General features: G+C 36.2%; 1 protein-coding gene across 1 annotated transcript in view; it reads right to left on the reverse strand.

Moving 5' to 3' along the window:
• Positions 1–2,184: 2,184 nt before the first annotated feature.
• The window catches only part of LTN1 (listerin E3 ubiquitin protein ligase 1), a 31,981-nt gene continuing 13,505 nt past the window's right edge, over positions 2,185–20,660 (reverse strand). The window contains exons 13-30 of the mRNA XM_063148240.1: positions 18,929–19,168; positions 17,789–17,936; positions 17,388–17,538; positions 16,496–16,697; positions 15,441–15,600; positions 15,168–15,272; positions 14,768–14,910; positions 12,559–12,694; positions 11,340–11,484; positions 10,051–10,261; positions 9,539–9,776; positions 8,717–8,791; positions 7,704–7,890; positions 7,102–7,273; positions 5,595–5,815; positions 4,871–5,065; positions 4,063–4,230; positions 2,185–3,231 (exon numbers count right to left, since the gene is read on the reverse strand). Of these exons, the coding sequence (XP_063004310.1) occupies positions 3,169–3,231; positions 4,063–4,230; positions 4,871–5,065; positions 5,595–5,815; positions 7,102–7,273; positions 7,704–7,890; positions 8,717–8,791; positions 9,539–9,776; positions 10,051–10,261; positions 11,340–11,484; positions 12,559–12,694; positions 14,768–14,910; positions 15,168–15,272; positions 15,441–15,600; positions 16,496–16,697; positions 17,388–17,538; positions 17,789–17,936; positions 18,929–19,168 (2,960 nt within the window). The 3' untranslated portion in view covers positions 2,185–3,168. The remainder of the gene's footprint in view (positions 3,232–4,062; positions 4,231–4,870; positions 5,066–5,594; positions 5,816–7,101; positions 7,274–7,703; positions 7,891–8,716; positions 8,792–9,538; positions 9,777–10,050; positions 10,262–11,339; positions 11,485–12,558; positions 12,695–14,767; positions 14,911–15,167; positions 15,273–15,440; positions 15,601–16,495; positions 16,698–17,387; positions 17,539–17,788; positions 17,937–18,928; positions 19,169–20,660) is intronic.

Below are 20,660 nucleotides of genomic sequence, written 5' to 3' on the forward strand. Positions count from 1 at the left end.
AGGTCTCGGGGGCCTTGGCGTGTGTAACTTTCTCCTACAGAACCAGAGATTTAAGACGGGGGTGCGGGGGGGGGGGTCTCTTCTTCAGTGGTCCCCAAATGATGATTCTGAGGCAGATGAGTGATATTTCAGACAGACTCTCACAAAGATGTACTATGTAGAACTAGCACTGAAGTAGAAATCCTGTACTTCAGCTTTCAGACAACCATTAAAACCTTCCAGTGTGTAAATTCTCCTCTCTGTAGCTATGCTGGGTTTAAATGCTCTGAATCAGTGGTGCTTCTTTTGATGTAGTTATCAGGCACTTTTACATGTCCAAGGCACAATTAGGGAGTTTGTTTCTGTCAGAAGGAAATGGTGTCCTTCTGAATTGAAAGGTAAAGCAAGGGTCTTCCCTGTGCTGGGTGATGCGCTTGGGTCTCCAAAACCCCGAGCAGAGTTCCAGGCTGAGGCAGAGTGGCTAGAGAGCTGCCAGTCAGGAAAGGCCTTGGGGGTGCTGGTCAAGAGCAGCTGCACATGAGCCAAGTGTGCTCAGGTAAGCTAGAAGGTCAAAGGCACCTGGCCTGTATCAGCAATTGTGTGTCCAGCAGGACCAGCACAGTGACTGTCCCTTTGTGCTGGGCACTGCTGAAGTGTTATAGATGGATAATGGGATGATTTGCTCTCACAATTAAAAGATAACTATTGTGTTGTGAATATTAATAAAAGCTTTAGTGATGTATAGTTATGTTATTGTAGTTTAGATGTCCTCTGTTCTCCCCACAGTTCCCTTTTCCCCCTGTATTGTGACCATCAGACAGCCAGGGCTGTCTAGGGCAGGTAAAAAGAAGGCTGCACAGGTGTCCCTTGTATGGGGCAGTGGGGAATGGATAAGCTTGTTGCTTAGGGGGTGCGGCATGGCAACACCTGACCTCCAATCAAGTTACAAGAAAGCAGTCTCCAGTGGTAAATGGCAAAGAGGAACTGACTGACAGACTTTGGGAGGGGCCAGGGCTGGCTGATGGAACCCCCAGGGGTATAAAAGACTGAGCATCCATCTTGAAGATGAACTGGCCATATGGTATGCATGAGGGGCAGTTCTCAGCACTGCAGCTTTTCCCTTATGTAGTCCTTTGTTGTATTTTTGTTAAGGTTTAATAAACCTTTTTAAATTTTCAAAGTTGTCTCTCACATGAAGCATGTCCAATCCTGGGGTCTCTCACTAGAAGGACATTGAAGTGCTGGAGCGTATCCAGAGAAGGGAACAGAGCTGGGGAAGGGTCTGGAGCACTAGGAATAGCTGAGGGAGGTGGGAGAAAAGAAGGCTCAGGGGAGACTTTCTCACTCCCCACAATTCCTTGACAGGAGAGTGGAGCCAGGTGGGGATCAGGCTCTGCTCACAGAGAACAAGGGACAGGACAAAATAGAACAGCCTCAGGTTTTCAATGGCACTGGGGCAGGTTTAGATTAGATATTAGGAAAAAAGGGTTGTCAAGTTTTGGAACAGGCTTCTCAGGGAAGTGGCCAAGTAACTATAGCTGGAAGTGTTCAAAACCCATGTGGATACAGCACCTGAGGAGACTGTTTAATAGTGAACACGGAGGTGGTGCTAGGTTTATGATTGGATTTGAGGATCTTAAATGTCTTTTCCAACCTTAACAATTCCATGATTCAAGGCAGGCTATTACTGCCCTGAAATCTCTGGGCAGCAGTGTGGTTATAATTGTACTCCCTTTTATTTTATCCCATTTTACAAGGAGGATACTACTGTGGAGTAGTCTAGATGAAGAGTACTCATCCATGAAAAGGTATTAAGGTATCTGCCTTCAGATCAATGACCTTGCAAAGAAGTAATTTAGAATAACCAAAGTGATGAAACAGAGGCAATGATGGAGTTTTAGCATCAGTAACTATGAAACAATACAATTTGTTCCCTACTCTGTCTTTTCAGTTAGACCTTCTCAATACCAGCTTTAAATCCTTTCCATTCTCACCTACTCAAAACAAAAGGTCAAGGAATTTCTCCTCTGGCAGCCCAGCATTATCTGTTAAAAATACAGACTTCAGTTATCAACAGCTAAAAATCTAAAATAATAGCTGTTGAGGTACAGCCAATTGACCATGCTACAAACTCGGCCTCTGAAAATCTATAAAATTAATTTCTAAAAGTTTATCACACACAGGAAGAGATAGCAAACCAGAGACTACAGAGACTGACAACATTTATTTATTTATTTATTCCCCACTTCTATTGACTTTTCAAAGAAACCCACCACAAATACCATCCAAGTTGGAATATACTAGTATGCTACCACTGTTTAAAAAAATGGCATGAAAAATGTATAGTTGAAGGCTATTAAATTCTGATACATCTGGATGCTCACTTAAGAGTCCTTATTATTCTAGGACAGTGGAAGTACAGTAGACATTTGGTGATAGCTAATTTGCCAGCTCATGAAGACAAACAAGAACTGATCAGTGCATCTGCCTTCTCTTTAAAAGCCAATCAGCAATAAATAGATGGTATCATTGTGATGCAGGAACTTTGTTGGTCTCTCTCCTTAGTTGGCCTTCTGGGTTTTCATGATTTTAGGCTACTGGATGGTTGGGGAGTTTTGGCAAAAAGAAACTTTGAAAGGTGAAAGTTCATTTTATTAGAAGAGGCTATGTTTAAATTTTATGCTTTAACAGATTATCACCCCAGTTTCATGCCTTAATGTCTAACAGCAAACGTATTCTTTTTTCCCCCAAAAAAGGGACTATTATGAATGCATTATAATAAAAAACCAAATCTTTAGGTGGTAACCTATGCTATATTCAGCTGTTATATTAAGAGGTATCACCTGGGTTAATTACATAACACCATGTTAGAATATGCCTAAAATAGGAGTTTTTAATTAACTATGCTGTGGCTTAAACATCATTTTTCAGACATAACTCCACATTATTTCTGAAAATTTTAATATATCTTAAAAATATACCAATTAAAATAATTATTGTTATATATTTCTTTATATCAAAGAAGAATCTTCAAATTTACAAAAAGCCAGTCCAGAGGTGTGTCATATTCCACTAGTGAAAAACTTAAAGTAACTGACATTATTTCCAAATAGTTAACTTCTTTCAACATACAGTTTATTGCCTGCTCTTTAGTTCTTATTTGGCTCACAGAAAGAAGAACGTTTTGTTTCACAAGAATGTCTCTCGACAGAGTGGACATGTGGATTTGTTGCTGGATGAGAACCATTTGTACTGAAAAAGAGAAATACATCTGTTTAATATACGAAGGCAAGCTGAGTACAGAAACACTAGTACATCATCAATAACCATTATTGCCAAGGATCTGTGTTAAGCTGCACCAGGGCAGGTTTAGACTGGACAACAGGAAGAAGTTCTTCACAGAAGAAGTGACTGGGCATTGGATTGGGCTGCCCAGGGAGGTGGTGGAGTCACTGTCCCCATGACTGAATTATGACACTAAGTGCCACATCCAGTCTTTTCTTAAACATCTCCGGAGATGTTTAAGAAAAGACTGGATGTGGCACTTAGTGTCATAGTCCAGCTGACAAGGTGGTGTTAGGTCATAGGTTGGACTTGATCTCAAATGTCTTTTCTAAGCTAGTTAATTTTGTGATTCCGTGAATGTAACTATCAAAATATTACCTATACTTAAAAAAAAACAAACAAGAAACGGTAAAAACCCCTTTTCACTCACACATGTATGCATGTGTGTATGTATATATGTATTTGTATATACACTTATTAGACATACACTATGTAGCAGCTCTTCTTTCATTACCTGCCCTTACATCTTAGTACAAAATTCACAAAAATAACTTATGAGTGCTGTTAATCCCAGATACTCCAATGACAAAGTGGAAAATTGTTGGTAATACAGTAGAAGTTTCTGGTTTAAACTATATGGATAGCCAGGCTGGATGGGGCTTGGACAACCTGGTCTAGCAGAAGGTGTCCCTGCCCATGGCAGGAGGATGGAACAGATGAGCTTTAAGCTCCTTCTGACTCTGCTCTATGATTCTAGGGTATTTTGCCTATTTAAAAAGATTTACTCCAGGTACTTACCAAGCAAGCTGAATGAAACTTTTTCTTGCATGTTCTGCAAGCTTTTTTGGGAAGAGAATAGTTTGAACCATGAATGACTGAAAAACAGATCATGCAATCTTCAACCCCTTCAAAACGTTTATCCACATTATTTTTCCACAAAGATAAGCCTTCCATAATACTTCCATTCTAAAAGAGGGAAAAGAGCTGTTAATACCGGAGAACTCCTTTGAACTATTCCTGTTGTAGTCATAAAAACATGAAGGAAACAAGGCCTGAAGGATTTACAATCTGAAACTACATGCAATACATGCAGTGCATAATTTATAATACTCTGATCTACAGAAAAGTGAGTATTCAATAGTGCAGGAAGAGCATATTCAGGAGCACTTAAAAACAGATTTTGAAATTTTCAATCACTGCTTTGTTTTGGTCTAACCACAGATTATGCCATTTCAGCAACCACCAGTCTTTTAGAGAATTCCATGGATGGGGTTTTTGGTTTTGATTTTTGTTGTTGTCATTTGTTTGTCTGTGTTTTTTTTCAAATTATAGTTGAGATGATACTGACACACAGGACAAACACTGGGCCATGTCTTAAGAGATCTAAATTTTCAACTTGGGCTGCGGATTTAACAGTAGGCTGATCATTTTACCTCTGTTGATGTATCTGGAGAAAAGCAGATGGTAAGAGTGACCCAATTCTACAAAGGTTTGCAATCTAATGAGATCTATTACACAGATCTATACAATACTGCATTACTAGGAATGTTTTTCTGCTATAAGGACTTATTAAGTTTTCAAAACTAAGAACTTTATTGAAATTCACCTGATGTGTAAGATATGTGCTTAACTGTAGCATCCAATTGCGCCACTGCTGTACAGCTACACCAACTCTCTTTCCACTCTCAACTGTTATGCATCCCAGTGGATAATTTGATGGAAGCTGTATTATTAGTTCAATAAATATATCATCAACAGAATAGGTTGCAATGACTTCTCGTGCTGCAGACCGAGCTTTAACCTTTGAAAAAAAACACATATTAAAAAATGCCATTCAGCATCTCTAGTCTTTGTATATATATATATATATATATATATATATATATATATATATATATACACACACACACACTATAAACACATTCCTATGCATATTAAATGATTTTCTTAGATCAGGTAAACACTTTTTTCAAGGAAAACAAAAATCTATTCATATCTCAATAAACTAAAAAGGAATTACCAGCCAGTTTTCAATCTACTGATTGATTACATCTTTTAATAAATAAAAAGTAGTATCTTGATAGCAGTACCTTCCACTTCCTCAAATTCTTCAACATCCTAAAATCCATTCTTTCAAGTTTTTTGCAAGCAGAATATTAATAAACATCAATTTAATTTATTGATACCAAGCAAAATTATGTTTAATCAGTCATTTAGAACAACAAAATCGCAATCATAAAAACAGAACCAGTCTGGTTCTGAGAAGTAAAATTTCCTGAAATGTTTGCAAAAAAATCAAGTAAATTAAAAGAAAGAACAAAAAGTCTTACTGTCATGCCGTTAAATAACTGTGTGCTAGTCTGAACAGAAGATATCTCCTGGGAGGAGAGCACACTGCTGACATATTTGCTTGTGAATTTATCCACAACATTGAAGACACGCTTCTCACAGCTATTCCACCACAGCCTCACCATGGCTGGCAGATCTTTCAGTGTTATATGGTACACAGAGCAGGCCAAGTGTGGGATCTGGGATGACAGCCCCGCAGTCCCTGGGAGGGAAAGAAAAGGTGTTGAAATACTCTTAATACATTAGTCACGGAAGTTGGTGCCTCCACACCACATACAAATTTCTGATTCCAATACAATTGTGGTACTTGGAATTTCATGTACATGTTCCTACTACTGCAATTCTAATGGCCTGTTTGACTCACCCCTTCTTCACCAGGCTGTTTTTTTTGTTCCTTAGCCTGATACTCCACACCTCAGAATTCACCTTTTCATTTAGAGACTCAACTCCAAGTGGACACCAGGAATCAAAAATAATTTTATATTGTAGAAATCACAAAACACTCACTTTGGAGTGAACAAACAATAAGGTGTTTGGAGGACAGCTGAGCTTTGCAAGCATGTCAAGTTCCACCAACAGAGGTTCAGTTTGGATATTAGGAAATAATTCTTTGCTGAAGGAGTGAATAAGCATTGGAACAGGCTGCCCAAGGAAGTGGTGGAGTCACCATCCCTGGAGGTGTTCAAAAAACACACAGACAGGGCATTTTGTGATATGGTTTAGGGGACATAGTGGTGTTCAAAGGGTGAACTTGGATGATCCCAGAGGTCTTAATGATTCTATGATGAGTTAAGGGAAGACTTTCCCTTGGGATGTCATGTTAGTAATTCTTTCTTACTGTCATGCAGATAAATTGTTCTGCAACATACAGTGATGTCCAAGAGAAAAATTAAGAAATGGAAACTCAATTTCCTTGTTTATATCTATGTAGGTACATTAAAAAAATTAAATGAAGGGACTTCAAAATCTAATTCCCTTTTTCATGTTTCTCAGGTAAAAAAAGCAGCGTATCTTCTCTCATCATCACTGATTAACTGGGTCTTTTGAACAACATGACAAAAACAACACACAATTTAACATCTCAAACATTTAAACATATATATTAAAATGGTTTTTAATATTTTGAATTTATATATTGAAATACAATAAAATATGGACATTTTATTTAATATTAAAAATTATCTCTAGAAGCAATGGTTTCAGAATAGATCACACATTTCTAGTGTTTTGGAATTGTTAAGTTCATGATTCAATAGTAGCAATGTATTATTCCTGACTTTTGTTTTTCTTGGTTTCTCTGATAAACATGTCAACTTTAGTTAAGTTTCAAATGGGGAGAGTCAACAAAAGATTATTAAACATATGTATGTATTTGTCTCTCTGTGTATTTGTTTTATAGGTAAGATTTTCTAAATAAGTATTTTTAAGAAAAACAGCTTATTCAAATAGAACAACTCTCTCAAATGCACAAATAGAGTTTTTACTAACCTTTGACATCTAAACGAAGCTCTTCAGTAAAGAAGGTTTTTGTGTCCTTATTTGGAACTTCTGAAGTTGGCCCAGAAAAGACAGGGTTTTCAGGCATAAGCCTGAACAAGTGATAAAGCAGTTTATTCAAGCTTTTAGTTCTTCTAAGGTATTGTGAGTAGAGAACGCGTAGCTGGTAGCATTAAAAAAATTCACAAAAAAACCAAAACATTGTAAATACAGCTTACTCCGTAAATAATACAAATATGTCCTTGCAGGGAGGAACAGCAACATTGTGACTCAGAGGCAGTGTTTAGAAGACAAGTTTACTTCTCTGCACCATTTTGAATGATTAAAAGATTATAATATGTACCAAGCTTGTTTGAAAATGCAAGAAAGAGTCATCTTTTCATGAATCTTAGTTCTTCGTTGCTCTAATTTTACCATCCTCAAATACAGTGGTGCAGAAATCTAAGTCTATTGGTGATTTCAGAATTTTCACTAATTTCACAGAAACAAGGGATAAGAAATTACATAATTAAAAGAAAACGGCTGGATGAAACTGAGACTGAAACTAAAAAAGTAGGTTAAGAAATTCAGTTAAAAAGACTCTGAAAATATACCTGAGAAGAAGCTGCTTTAAAGAAAGCTAATGTTAACTTCCAAGTCAGAAGATATCCTAGAACAAGGCAGAACTCATCACTCAGGGGTTGAATAACTGCAAATTCTCCAACTGGAATGCATTCCAGGATGTTTTCTAGCAAGAGTTCTTGAGTGGCCAGGATAGACATAAGAGCTGCTGGAGGTGATCTGTGGAAAAATATTATCTGGAATAGTAAACTCAAATCTTGAGCACAGCATGAACTGAATTTAAGTTCATAGCCTTCCTAGAGAGTCATGAAAATAAAGCCATGCATGCAGATTATAAAATAAGCCTTTTATTACAAGAAAATTTACGTTTTTAAAAATTTCTTCTTTTTCCCTGAATGGGAGAATTGGTGCTTTTACCTTCTTAGAAGACAAATTTAAACTGAATGCTGATCACTTCATATGGGAGTGGTCTATGGCTGATCTGATTTAGCCTACATCATGGATAGCCGCTTTGCTTGCTTTCTCTGGAGTCACACCAACAAATGAACAACTGAACAATGATCTCCTAATCACTGTTGGCTCTAAGTTGAAAAGCCTTTTGCTTCTCTGCAGTTAGGAAAGGTATTAATCACTGGGCTGAGGTTAAAAAGGAGTTTTAACCAGTTACTGCATTCTCTCTTCAAACCAGAGAATTCACAGGATTCAAGCTGTGTAAAACACAGACTTAATTTTTTGTTCTGTTTCAAGTAACTGAAATTACCTGTGCAGATACATCCTGAATACAAGTAAAAATTTGCTAAGATTTCCTAATATACAGCATTTAGTCCAGTAACTGCACCTAAAAACAACTGCAAATACTGTCTCCAGTTTTAGTGCAAAGGACCCCAATATTTAACATTCTACATATTTATAACCTTATTGTCATAGCTATGCAATTTTTTAACATCTCCTACTGACAGCTACTCTGCTGCAAATTTCAAGCTTTTAACACATTTTAAAAATATGGAAGACAGTCCTATAAAAAGTGAGGGAAAAAAATACACACAATGCCAATTCCTCCTCTTCATCACCATAGGACTTGAGATCTTCATCATCAAATTTAGGCAATTCAGGCATTAGTCTATAGAAATATGGAAAGGAAATCAGGTTTAATTTAAAAATAATTTTAATAAACTATTTTAATATATGTGATGCATAGTTCTTTGCTTATCAATATCAACATTTTGACAGACAATAAAATAAAGGCAGTTATTCCTTAACAACAACACCACAGAATCTTTCAGAAACATGCCACCATCTTTGGTCAAGAGTGACACCCAACAAGCATGTATCCTTGCTCACTTCTCTTTCCAGACCTCTTACTTTTCCTGAGCCATGCTAAAATAAAATTCTCTATCAGAATAAAGCTATTGCAACTTTATGCCTCAGTATAAGTGAAAGATAATGGTGGCTGGCTTAAGCCATCTGCCTTGCAATTGCATTTTGGGGAGCCACATGCACAAATTTTACAAATTCTGTATTGTCTCTCTGGGTATTAGAAATATCCAAGAAGTTCACAGCAATACTACCTATCTGTATTTACTTTCTTACCTAAACGAATGTTTACATTTTAGGATTCCATGAGTGCTAAAATAAGGGCAGAAAATAAATACCTTTCTTAAGTCTGCAAATACAATTAACTTTAGCATTCATAGTTTTATATAGTGTCCTCCAAAAAAGAACACAAATTGCCCAGTTGAGGATTTTCTCCCATAATGGAACATGATTTTGCTACAAGTGCATATTCTATAGCACATAGTGCATATTTTTAAGAAAAGGGGCAGGAGGGTTGAGAGGCAATGAGAGTGAAAAATTTGTTGCTTCTTACTTATGCAGCATATGGTAGACAGAAACCTGTACAGGTCGAGCCCGGAAAAGCAATAACGGACAGAGTGTGTTCAGTAGAGTCTGGAGTTTATCTGGAAGATTTGTCTTCTGGCCTGCAACAAACTTTGGTGGCAGCTTATGGTTTAAGAACTGGTCCTTTGAGATGTAAGTTAGAGCTTCACCCAAAGATGATAATACAGAGTTCTGAAAAGAGCCTTTTGATGCATTTTTGGTTTCTCCTGTTTAAAAGAAAACAAGTTGTGATGCAGAATGTATGGATGATACCATAAACAAGTTCTGCTGGAAACAACTCAAGATTGCACTTGACAGGTTCCATCTAATCTTAACAATCTCTATGTGATATGCAATCACTTTACTAATTAACATGTAAGTGTTAAACAAACTGAGTTGTTATAAACTCTATTTACATTATGTTCCTGTAAATTCAAAAATGTGGCCTGTTCAGTTCTATTTCAAAACAGCCTGGCTGTTATCCCCTTGTCATATACTTGCCTGTGATTTTCACCAACAAGGGTAACAGCAAATTGTGAATTCCCTCAGAAAAGAATTCCTTCCATTCACTGACCAAGTTCTTAGGAAGAACAGTACTGTCAGGAGCTGCAGCCTCAAAGTAAGCGCTAAGCGCAGATGCCAAGTCACAACTGACACAAGCAAAAATCTGCACAAGCGGGATATGGTAAAGCAAATGGCTTTCACTTGTTGTCTAGGAGGAAATAAACACAGAGGAAGATTCCTTAACCATAAATTTGCATTAAAATTTGTTTCACATTTCCTGTCTACAACAGAAAGTATAATTTCAAAGACAATTAAATTGCAAGAACCATTCGAAAATTCTGTGGGTTGGGTAGGTTGGGTTAAAAATAGAAATTGTACTTCAATAGGACTACCTGAAATTAATTCCCAAGTCTCACCAACATTAGAAACATGGATTGTTTCCATTACATAACCTTCCTTATAATGACAAAAAGAAAATTCAATGGACAACATACTACTAAAAACTGGAAATTATTGAAGTGGTTATCAGGCGAATATTTCCTCTCCCCCAACAAAGCTGCTTTCATTTTATCTTTGTTCTTACTCATTCTGTCAGAAAGGAGTATCATTATCAATTAAAAATATTCCCTACTTAGTCTACACAACAAGATTTTCTTATAAGGTTGTTGCTTGTTTTTAAACAAAATACATAGTTTTAAGGCACATACCATTAGGTAAGATTAATCCTGAGACCAAGAAAGGTCACATGAAATTTCCAGCCTGCCCTTCTGAATGCACAGGTGACAGAGAGTGACAGATTCTGTATATTTATTTGATTAATCAGTAAGTAGTCATCTGACTACTAACATTACTGTCCTCTTTCCTAACAGCATTAGAATATAACTTTGATACTTCATGTGATCAGTTAGATATTGAAATGTAGACATTGCTTTTCATTCAGCTGATTTTGATGTATCATGTTAAACTATGTTTTAAAGAAATATTATTTTTCAAGATAGAGACCTACAGCAGATATATTTCAAAATTATTCTCCAATTACCAATGCCATTATTAAATATCGTATTACTTGAAGAGTGAGCTGATTTTATCTCCAAACACAAAAAGAAACAGGACAGTATAACTGCTTGTGCTTTTAAATCTTTGTCCAAAGTCCAACATAAACTGGATTTTGTGCAATTCTACTTATCATTGTGTCACGAATTTGGCTGAGATTACAGTGTCATTGCCATATTCAGGGAATAATCAAAAAGGTAAGTACATTCAAAGTGAAGATCCTTCCATATTACCTCTAACCAAGCCAGCATGGAGCACATCAAGAAGTCCCACTCATTATCAGACAAAGGAGCTGCAGAATATTTCAGCAACAAGGGAAGGTAACGCATCAACTCAATGTTGAAACCAAGCAATTGAGCACTTGCTTCTTTCAGACTGCTGTAATAAAAATACAACCAAAGCTTACATAGATTCATATTGTAGACCTGAGTATTCATATTCTTGCCTTCACTCCTCCTCACAGGACAAATTTGTCTGGCACCACAATGCTATGTTCTGTGTGCTTTTGATATTCTGTCTTTCAAAGGTAGAGTGCTACATTAGCTGCCAAGTCTAAACAAGATTCCTAAATTACAGATTCATACATTTCTACAATTTAAACGTTTGCTCAATCAATATACTTACATAAATTAGGAGTGTCAGCAATTTTAATTAAATCAATGCAAGAAAAATAATCATTTTAAAGTTACCAATTTAGGAAAAGTTATTAGCCCTCAAGTGTCCAAATACTATATATTATATATTATAGGTTTAGATTAGCAGGAAGAAATTCTTCCCTGCGAGGGAGACCTTGGCACAGTTGCCAGAGGAGCTGTGGCTGCCCCATTCCTAGAAGTTCAAGCCCAAGTTGGACAGATCTTGGAGCAACTTGGTCTTACGGAAGGTGTCCCTGCCAATGGCAGGGGTTGGAACTGGATGAGCTTTAAGGTCTCTTCCAACCCAGAACACTCAATGGTTTTATGATTATTTTGGAACTTTGTTACCTGGATTTTTCTCACTATAGTAAAAAAAGATAATCTCAGTATATTTTCATTCCTCGCTGGAAGCTTTTCAAGTTACATTTTTGGGTCCAGACCTTTAAAAGACAGCTAAGACTGGTATGCAAGTTTTTTTCCTGCTACCAAAATAAGCAAACAGAACTTGGAACTGAACATCCAGCAACACCTGCAAAAGTTGGTCAGTTCTGAATACATTTGAAAACAGTTGACATCTTTCAAAAGCATTTACAAAGCTCCTCAGCCTCCCAGCCTTCCAGGTACTTTTGTGCAGTATGAGTTAGTTATATACTAAGCCAAGGTTTTTACAAAAGCTTAAATATGTAATATTAGAGCAGTAGATGGCAATTGTACAGATTGATTTTATTTGAATTAATTTATTTGAATTAGTCTGTATTTTTAAACTCATGTCTTAGAAATAAGAAAAAAAGTCAAATTATCTCAAAGTTGCACCTACCAGCTAAAGAGAAAGCTGTCCTCATTATCATTTTTCCAAGATATTATGATTTTCAGTACTGCAGGTAATAGATGATCACAATCAATACTTCTATCCTTCAAGCAGGTGTTCAAAATGGAAAGACACCCAAATGCTCCTGTGACATAATAAAATGTAAACTCAATAGTCTTAACTATCAAGACAAAACAAACATTAGAATGTGTGTCAATAGAACTTAATTTTAATATTGTAAAACAGTTTGGATAATACCTAAGCTTTCTTCTTTGAACACTTAATCCACAAATGTCATTGTTAAATCAAAATACAATATCTTACCAAACTTTTAAAAATAAACAGCTCCTATAAGATAAGGTGATAGATTATAAAATCTAAAAAAGGAAAATACCTGCTAAGATTGAAATTTCTTTGTGCTACTAAAAATACAGTAAGCTAAGCAATAATTTGGGCAGATAATGAAGACAATGCAACTGAAAGTTTTGAGTTCTAATATTATTGGAATGTTAATTGGAGTTCTAGTCAGAATGTTAATTTTTACTTTTAGAGTGAAGTACAACTATTGCATTAGTACTGTTTTCCATTTTTAAGAGGAACTGTATTTATCTAGATTTCTTGGAGAAAATGAACATTTCCAACAAGCACAATGACAAAAAAAAAAAGGTAAAGTATCACATATGCATAGCAAAACCAACCAAACAAACCCCTGCTTCACTTAAACAAGTTCAGCAGCAATTTTTTTCAGCTGCTGAAAAGAAAAAACACCATTGGCACACTGGTGTGGTTTACATGGATTAATCTGCAGTAACTCTTTGGAACGCTCTTCAACTGCTCCAAAGCTGCCTCAGTCCAAACAGTTTATAAGCTAAATAACGAAAGTCTTGTAAATATTTATTTAACGAGACATATTTTGAATAACTGACATGTATAGAGCCTTCCTAGAGAGTGTGTTATCACCATCAATTTTCATGGTCTGATACAATAACAACTACCAGTGTAAACCGTGGCAGGGAAGATATTGACAGTCCGAGGCCGCTGTTAGCAGCAGAGTAATAACGGGGTATATAATGGTAAGCCTACAACCTACATCCCACTTAATGTGAATTTGGACATATACGTTCTGCTCAGGAATACCTAGAAAACAGAGAAGTAGTAGAAGGGAAGCACCAATTACAAATAAAAGGCCTCCACAACAGAGGAGAAGTGAGGATTCTTCCATTTTCTTCTGTTCAAAGTTTCACAGACACATTTGTTTGCCTCACTGGTTCAATTAGAAAGCCAGAAAGCCTCAACTAAGTTGAAAGAGTAGAAAACTACCATGGTAGAGATACTTAATATTTCTCTCAATTTCTGCATGTCACTAACACTGATCATTTTCACACCTGAAGAACATCCATTTGAAGAACTCATCTGAAATCCTAAGAACACTGCCAAGGGACAGATGTCCACAGTTTAAAGTAACCAAAGATAGGTTTTTCCAATTTAAGTAAGCACAGTTCTGTTACAAAATAAAAACCATACATTTCAGTTTTCATATAGACTGATCAATAAGAGTAGATACAAGTACACACAAAAGCAGTAAGGGACAAAACCACAAAGGACTTTCCTCTTAAATTACATGTAATCCATACAGATAGAAGGACTGTATGTGAGCATTTCCAGTTTTCTTGAAAAGCAGCAAGTTTGTGAAAACTTACACCCAAATAGAGTGGCTGTAGACCCAAAATAAGTGGCTACATTCAAAGCAATATCATAATACATCTCAACCTTATCTTAGGTAATTTTCCACAGCTGCAGACATTTCATGTAGTGCAGTTTCAGTTGGAGGAGTTATTAAAAAATTATATGTGTGTAAACTGTGAAAGAGTTGTTGGCAAACTATCTAAAGACTATCATGACCAGCTGACAATAGTAGTATTTTTGCATGCTGTGTAAAGTGTAAATGGTTCATTGAAGTACAGTGACATCAGGATGCTTTTAATAACAGCCTAAGTCTCTTCATCTTAATTTTGTATCTGGCAGTAAGGCTTGTCCTTTGTGAATGAGGCAGAAAATTATTATGCCAAACAGTCTAGAAGAAATAGGCAAACTGAGAAAGCATTTCTTTATAGGAAAAATGATATTATAATAAGTATGTTTTATCTAAAACCAAACTTTATTACAAAAGAATGTTCTTAAATTCTGATGAACTACACTGAGGTAAGAACATACTCACCGTCAGTGCTGGGAAGCTCTGTCTGTGTACATGTCATAAGTTTGGCCACACAATGGAAGACAAGTTCCCTCTTTTCTTCCTCAATTAAGAAAGATGATAAACACTGAAGTGTATGCAATCTGCCCTCTGTTAATGGAAGAAACCTATTAATACAAGCAAAACACCAACAATGAAAGGAATGCAAAAGCTGAACTAGGAAACAAAGTATCAGTTAGTTCATAATGAGGCAATATCCTCTGACATAACTAATCCCACATGCTAAACCAAGTCTGACTTTGACATGCCATACACAAGTATCTTCATTGCCAGCCTTCAGCTGTCAATGGTCAGAATCAGGATCATTTCACACCATCAACATTCACAACAAACTGCAAGTTTATAGGCAGCAGTATTAAGATACCCTTCTGTTGTCTTGAAAAGTTCTTTCCTCTCCCAGGATCCAGCATTCTCAGCACGGATTACTTTGGCCATGGTTAAGGACCAGAGTCTTCCATGTTCCTCTGATCTTCAAAGAAGAAGAAATACCCTGGTTAATATATACAGATGCTCAGGGCTCACCACAAAAGCATTTGGATGCATTCTGAATCAACACACATATAGAAATATAGTGGCACTCCATACAATACAAACTGTGAAAACAGAGCTAAGAGTTGTTTCACTTGTTCTTACATACCTGTCAAATATAGTTTGCTGCAGGTTAGCTGTACTACTCAGAGTACTGAACTCCTCATATGTTATGTGCATCTCTTCTAACATATGAAGATATTCCAGAAGCAGATAAGGAGGATTCTCCAATTCTTCAATCCATTGTAGCGAATATAACAGTTCTGCAACTAATTAAATAACAGATGTTGTTTATAAATGACTACTGACTTGCATAAGCAAGAAGTTTCAGGTCAAGATTTTGTTGATTTTTTAAAATATGTTTTTAATGCAATAAAGATATTATTTTTACATGCAATCTCAGGTGGTTCAGAGCATGAACTGAATATTTGCCATTTTATCATAACATACAAGAGAAAAAAAGCTACAGTAATCTGTTCTAGATAGTCAAGAAATTTTAAAGCAAATTAAGCATGATATGACTCCTCTCTGTTCTCCCCCTTTTCTTTAACATATATTTCTTGCAGACAACGCAGTCAATACCTAAGTCCAGAAGAAAACCAAGTAAATGTCATAAGAGTTAGCACATGGTTCCTTCATCAGCTTACAAGACCCACACTACACAATTACACTTCTCATCATGGCAAGAATTCTGGAGATAGAATTGTTAATTTGATAATGCTGCATTTAATTTGAGTATTCTTGAAAATAAAAGGAAACTAGATTCCACCTCATGGAATTAAGAAAAGTTGTTGTCTCAAACTATCTTTACATTATGGTTAAACCCTCAAGGGAGGGATACAGTTCTTGTTGCCCACTCATGCCAATGCACAGTGTGTTTTGGCAATGAACATAACTGAAGTTTTAAAAATTCATACTTCTCCCAGTTCAATGTTCTATTGAGACAGGATGTATATAACCAAAAGAGGTCCCACGAATATAAAAACTGCTTTTAAAGAAGACCTGAACATTACAAAAAAAAAAGAAAGGAAAAAAGGCAACAAAAGGTAAAAGGATAATTTCTCATACCTGTATGCCAAACTTTAACTATGCATTTCTAATTTTCAATTCAGGTTACAACTACTACAAAATAAAATTCCTTTAAGTTTTACCATTGTAACTTACTTATATTATCAATTTCCTTTCTTTCAGAATCATGATTTCCATGGACTACACGATTTTTCAGTTGAAGTAGTACTATTTTACTTAATAAGGCTGAAGTACACAGATGGCCTGGAAGTTTAGTTGTGCCACACAGCTTGACACTTGATCCCAGAGGTTCACAATTCATACTAAGCCTTCCTTCCAAAAGAGGCTTGTGCATCCACTGTAATATGTGCATAAAAAGAGTATGAAAAAATACTGTGATCTGTTTAACCTTGAAAATTCAGAATTATTAAGAAACAAACATGAAACATACACATTCATATCAAAAGCACAATGGCGAGGATGACCCACTCCAGTGTATTAAAAACCTAATTGTACAGCAGTAATTTGGAATTGTACTGCTGCTCAGAAACAAATACATTTCTTTAGAACTCTATGTATTTTACAAGAAATTATAGGGTTACTGGTGGCTGCACGGGAAATTTATGTCCTTCCCCATTCTCTATTCTATGCATGTCAGCATTCTGTTAAAAGATAGCAAACCACATTCTTCTGCAGATATTGGTGTCTTTCACAAAATTAATCCTTATGAAGAATTAACTTAGAGATAAAAACATCTTCACAATGTATACTCTGTAAGATAAAATTCCTGAACTGTAAAGCAAGTTGCTGGTGTTCTGTGCACAAAAGGGTAATTTCATGGATTTTGATTTTTCTCCAGTAATACTGGATGGATCCATAAACAGAGATTTTATCCTCTTTATAGACAAAGGCTGACAAGAACCTCTGCACAAACATATGGTACTCATAAGTGCAGTGCCATGTCATAAGAAATAAAGCTTACCACCCTAGGGGACAGAGGCTTGAAGAAAGACTGACCGCCCTGTACAATCCATTAACATTTCCATACCTCAGAGCACAGAGATTCATGCAATTTCCCCCATTCAATTTTGTTCGGTGTCACATGCTCAACATAAGCTCTCACAAGACATTCAGACTGTCCATCAGCTTCCATGAGCTTCAACAACAAATCACTGACTGCAGAGATCAAAACTTGAAGCCTGAGAAAAGGAGAAAACACTGCAAACAAGTTTGGCACTATTCATTAAGAGCCACCTGCATATTTTCCATTGATACAATGCTCCATACTTGCTATACCAGGGGTGGTATAAGTTTTGCTCTACCCACTGCCTCCAATAGGCTGAAAAGTCTCAGTAATACAGATGTCAATTAAATAAAGGCTATTATAGCACTGATCCTGGTTTGTTTTGGAGAACAACACATTATGGAACAGATGTGAATCCCAATTACCTTTTAACATCCAAAGAGGAAGACTGAACTTGGTTCTTGACCCACAGTGCAGCTTTAAGCAAGAAGGTGCTCTGAGTGCCCTGAAGCTGATGCACAAGTGAATTTATACCAGACATCCAAGTGTGTTTTAACTTGCATACAAGTACATCTATTATAGGGAAAAGGAAAAAAGAAAACAAAACAACAAGTAGACAAGCAAAACTATCACAAACAGGTAAACTCTAATGACAAACTACAGCATATAGCAACAATCACATGTCTAAAGGTCCTACAGTAGGAAAATAATTATCTTTGCTGTGGTTACATGCAAAAACCATCAAAGGCACATACATAGCTTTCTTGTTGAAGAGCAATTTTAAATTAACTGTGACTCACAGGTAAGATTTAATTCATTTGAGAATTAGAGTGACGTTCTTGTTGTCTGCAACCATATGTCCATACAGTCTTCAAAACTACATATCTTTCTATCAAAATATTGAACATTCACAATATCAACAGTCATTTATAAAGCAGCAGTGTTTTCCAAGCTAGTACTGTCCTACTTCACTTCTATGACAACACTGAAACATTGTATTTACTTGTATTAATTTCAGTAAATGCATGTATCAATTTAACACCCTCAAATTCTGCATTCAGAGAATATAAATCAGCATCTCAGATAAACATAAACATGAGACACTGGTAGAGAGAGGCATGGATCACAATTTGTCTGGGCAACTTGGCCAATATAAATGGTTTCAGAATGTTATCTGTAAAGAAGCGATTGTACACATTTTTTCATAGACTCCCCAGATTGCAAAATGAACAAAAAAAGTTCATTTGTTATATTTCATAGACTTTAAACAACTTCTGTAACAGTCCAAAAAGTGTGCAATATCATAGCCTCCAAGTTAGCTGATACTAACATTAAAAAAATCTTAAAATCCTTGTAAATGTGTTCAGGACTTGATACTTAGTAGTAACTATGGGCACTGTAAATTAAAGCACAGATTTTCATGTCAGTTACAGCTGCAATTGCTCAATGTATGCGAAGCCAGTATTCTATCACATACTTTCGTGATTCTGTTTCATGAAGAGGAAGAATTTATATGTAATCATCACCTATGAAAAAGCTCAGCTGAAGTTCTTTTTCCAGATTACCTGTCAAGTATGTTGCATCCTGCCTCTGAGCACACAGCTGGAAGATGGTAAGGAGCAAGTCTTCTGAGGATGGCATCAGCAAACAGCCTTTCACTGAGCTGAAAAAGCTTGAGGCCACATCGCAGATGAAAGATACTGATGGTTCAGTATCTCCAGCTTGAGAAAGATCCTTTGCTTTAGACAGAGCTGCTTGAAGTTTATCAATAATCCTTTCAACAAAGGTTTCACCAATCAATGATTCTATTGGGCAGAGGAAAAAGACAATATGCTTTGATTGCTTGATAAACACGACCATGCAAAGATGTCATATTAATATAGACTAATTTGATTTTTATTAACTAATTTTGAATACAAAATAAAGTGCACAACAGTTTCAGTCTAATGGATACCTAAACTCTTCTATTTCACAGACACCAGCCAACATTTCACACTACTAAGTATCTTTGCTCTAAGCCAGCTGAAGCAGCTTTGAAAAAGGTATTAAAGATAGAGCAAGTGCAAAGTGATCCTTCCCCCTTTTATGCCCTCCTAGCTTCTGGCAACCAACTGTGAGCCGAAGATTTCACTGTACTATTGCATATAGCCACAAACATGCTTAGATCCTTTTTCATGGGATACAAGCAAGCCAATCCCACTTCTCCTCAAACTCCACAGTATCCTGTGGCAATGAGTTCCATTATTTAATTATAAACTGCATGAAGAAGTATACTTTTCTCGGCCCTCAAGACTGCTATCTAAGCATGTGTTAGAAATTCAAGTTCTTCCACTGAAAGAAACAACGATACATTTCTCATTATTTGCATTTTCTATACAAATTGCGATTTTACGACTTTTAAGCACAACCCCATCCTTAATCACTTCAACTAGAAACTTACAAATTCTAGTCTGTTTTCTTGCCTCCACAAGCAGAAGCCACTGCTTGTCTAACCATTCCTGCCAGATTTCTTTGGGCATATTCTATTACATGTTTTTCAAAAGCATATAGAATATTGCAAGTGACCAAACTTGAACAAGAATATTGCAGTGACCAAAACTATATGCAGTATTCCAGACATTAACAACATATTCAGTATATTGACTACATGCTATAATAATTTTCATTTGTCCTCTGTTCTTTTCACAGCAGCTCCTAATAAACTGTGTTCCTCTTTTACTACTCTTTTACAACCTGTCACTTACAGGGAAACACCACAATGACTGAAGATCTCTTTCTAACAGGTCAGAGTCTGTCATTGAATTGATACAGTTACAATTGTGTTCTTCCCATGTATACTTGTAGTATTTACTGGCTTTGGATTTCTTTTGTAATCTTTTGTATCAGTTAAGCATTCAGCATCACAACACACTGCTATGGATCTGTGAAGTTTCAGCAACAATTATTTTCCTTTCACTATTTATCCTTTTTCCCCTTTAATTCCTTTCATCTTTAGGCTACAGACCCATGAAAGGTTCTCCTATTCTCTCCAAGACAATTTGCTTAAGAAACTTAGATAAGAGATCTCATTAAAAAAATCCTTTTGGAAGTCCACATACTCTACTTTGGTTTTAATGACTAAGTCAAGACCCATCATAGCTCCTGAAAATCTCTTAGGCTTCAATCAATATGATTTAAAAACAGGTCATCCACCACCCAGCAGAAAATGAGCTCAGGAGTGCCTCTGGCTCTAGAGTCAAAAAACAAAGTCACTGGACAATCAGCCCTAGAACATCACACACTCACAAGCACATTTGT

Source organism: Melospiza melodia, chromosome 2, assembly GCF_035770615.1.
Source record: "Melospiza melodia melodia isolate bMelMel2 chromosome 2, bMelMel2.pri, whole genome shotgun sequence".
Classification (NCBI taxonomy): Eukaryota; Metazoa; Chordata; class Aves; order Passeriformes; family Passerellidae; genus Melospiza; species Melospiza melodia.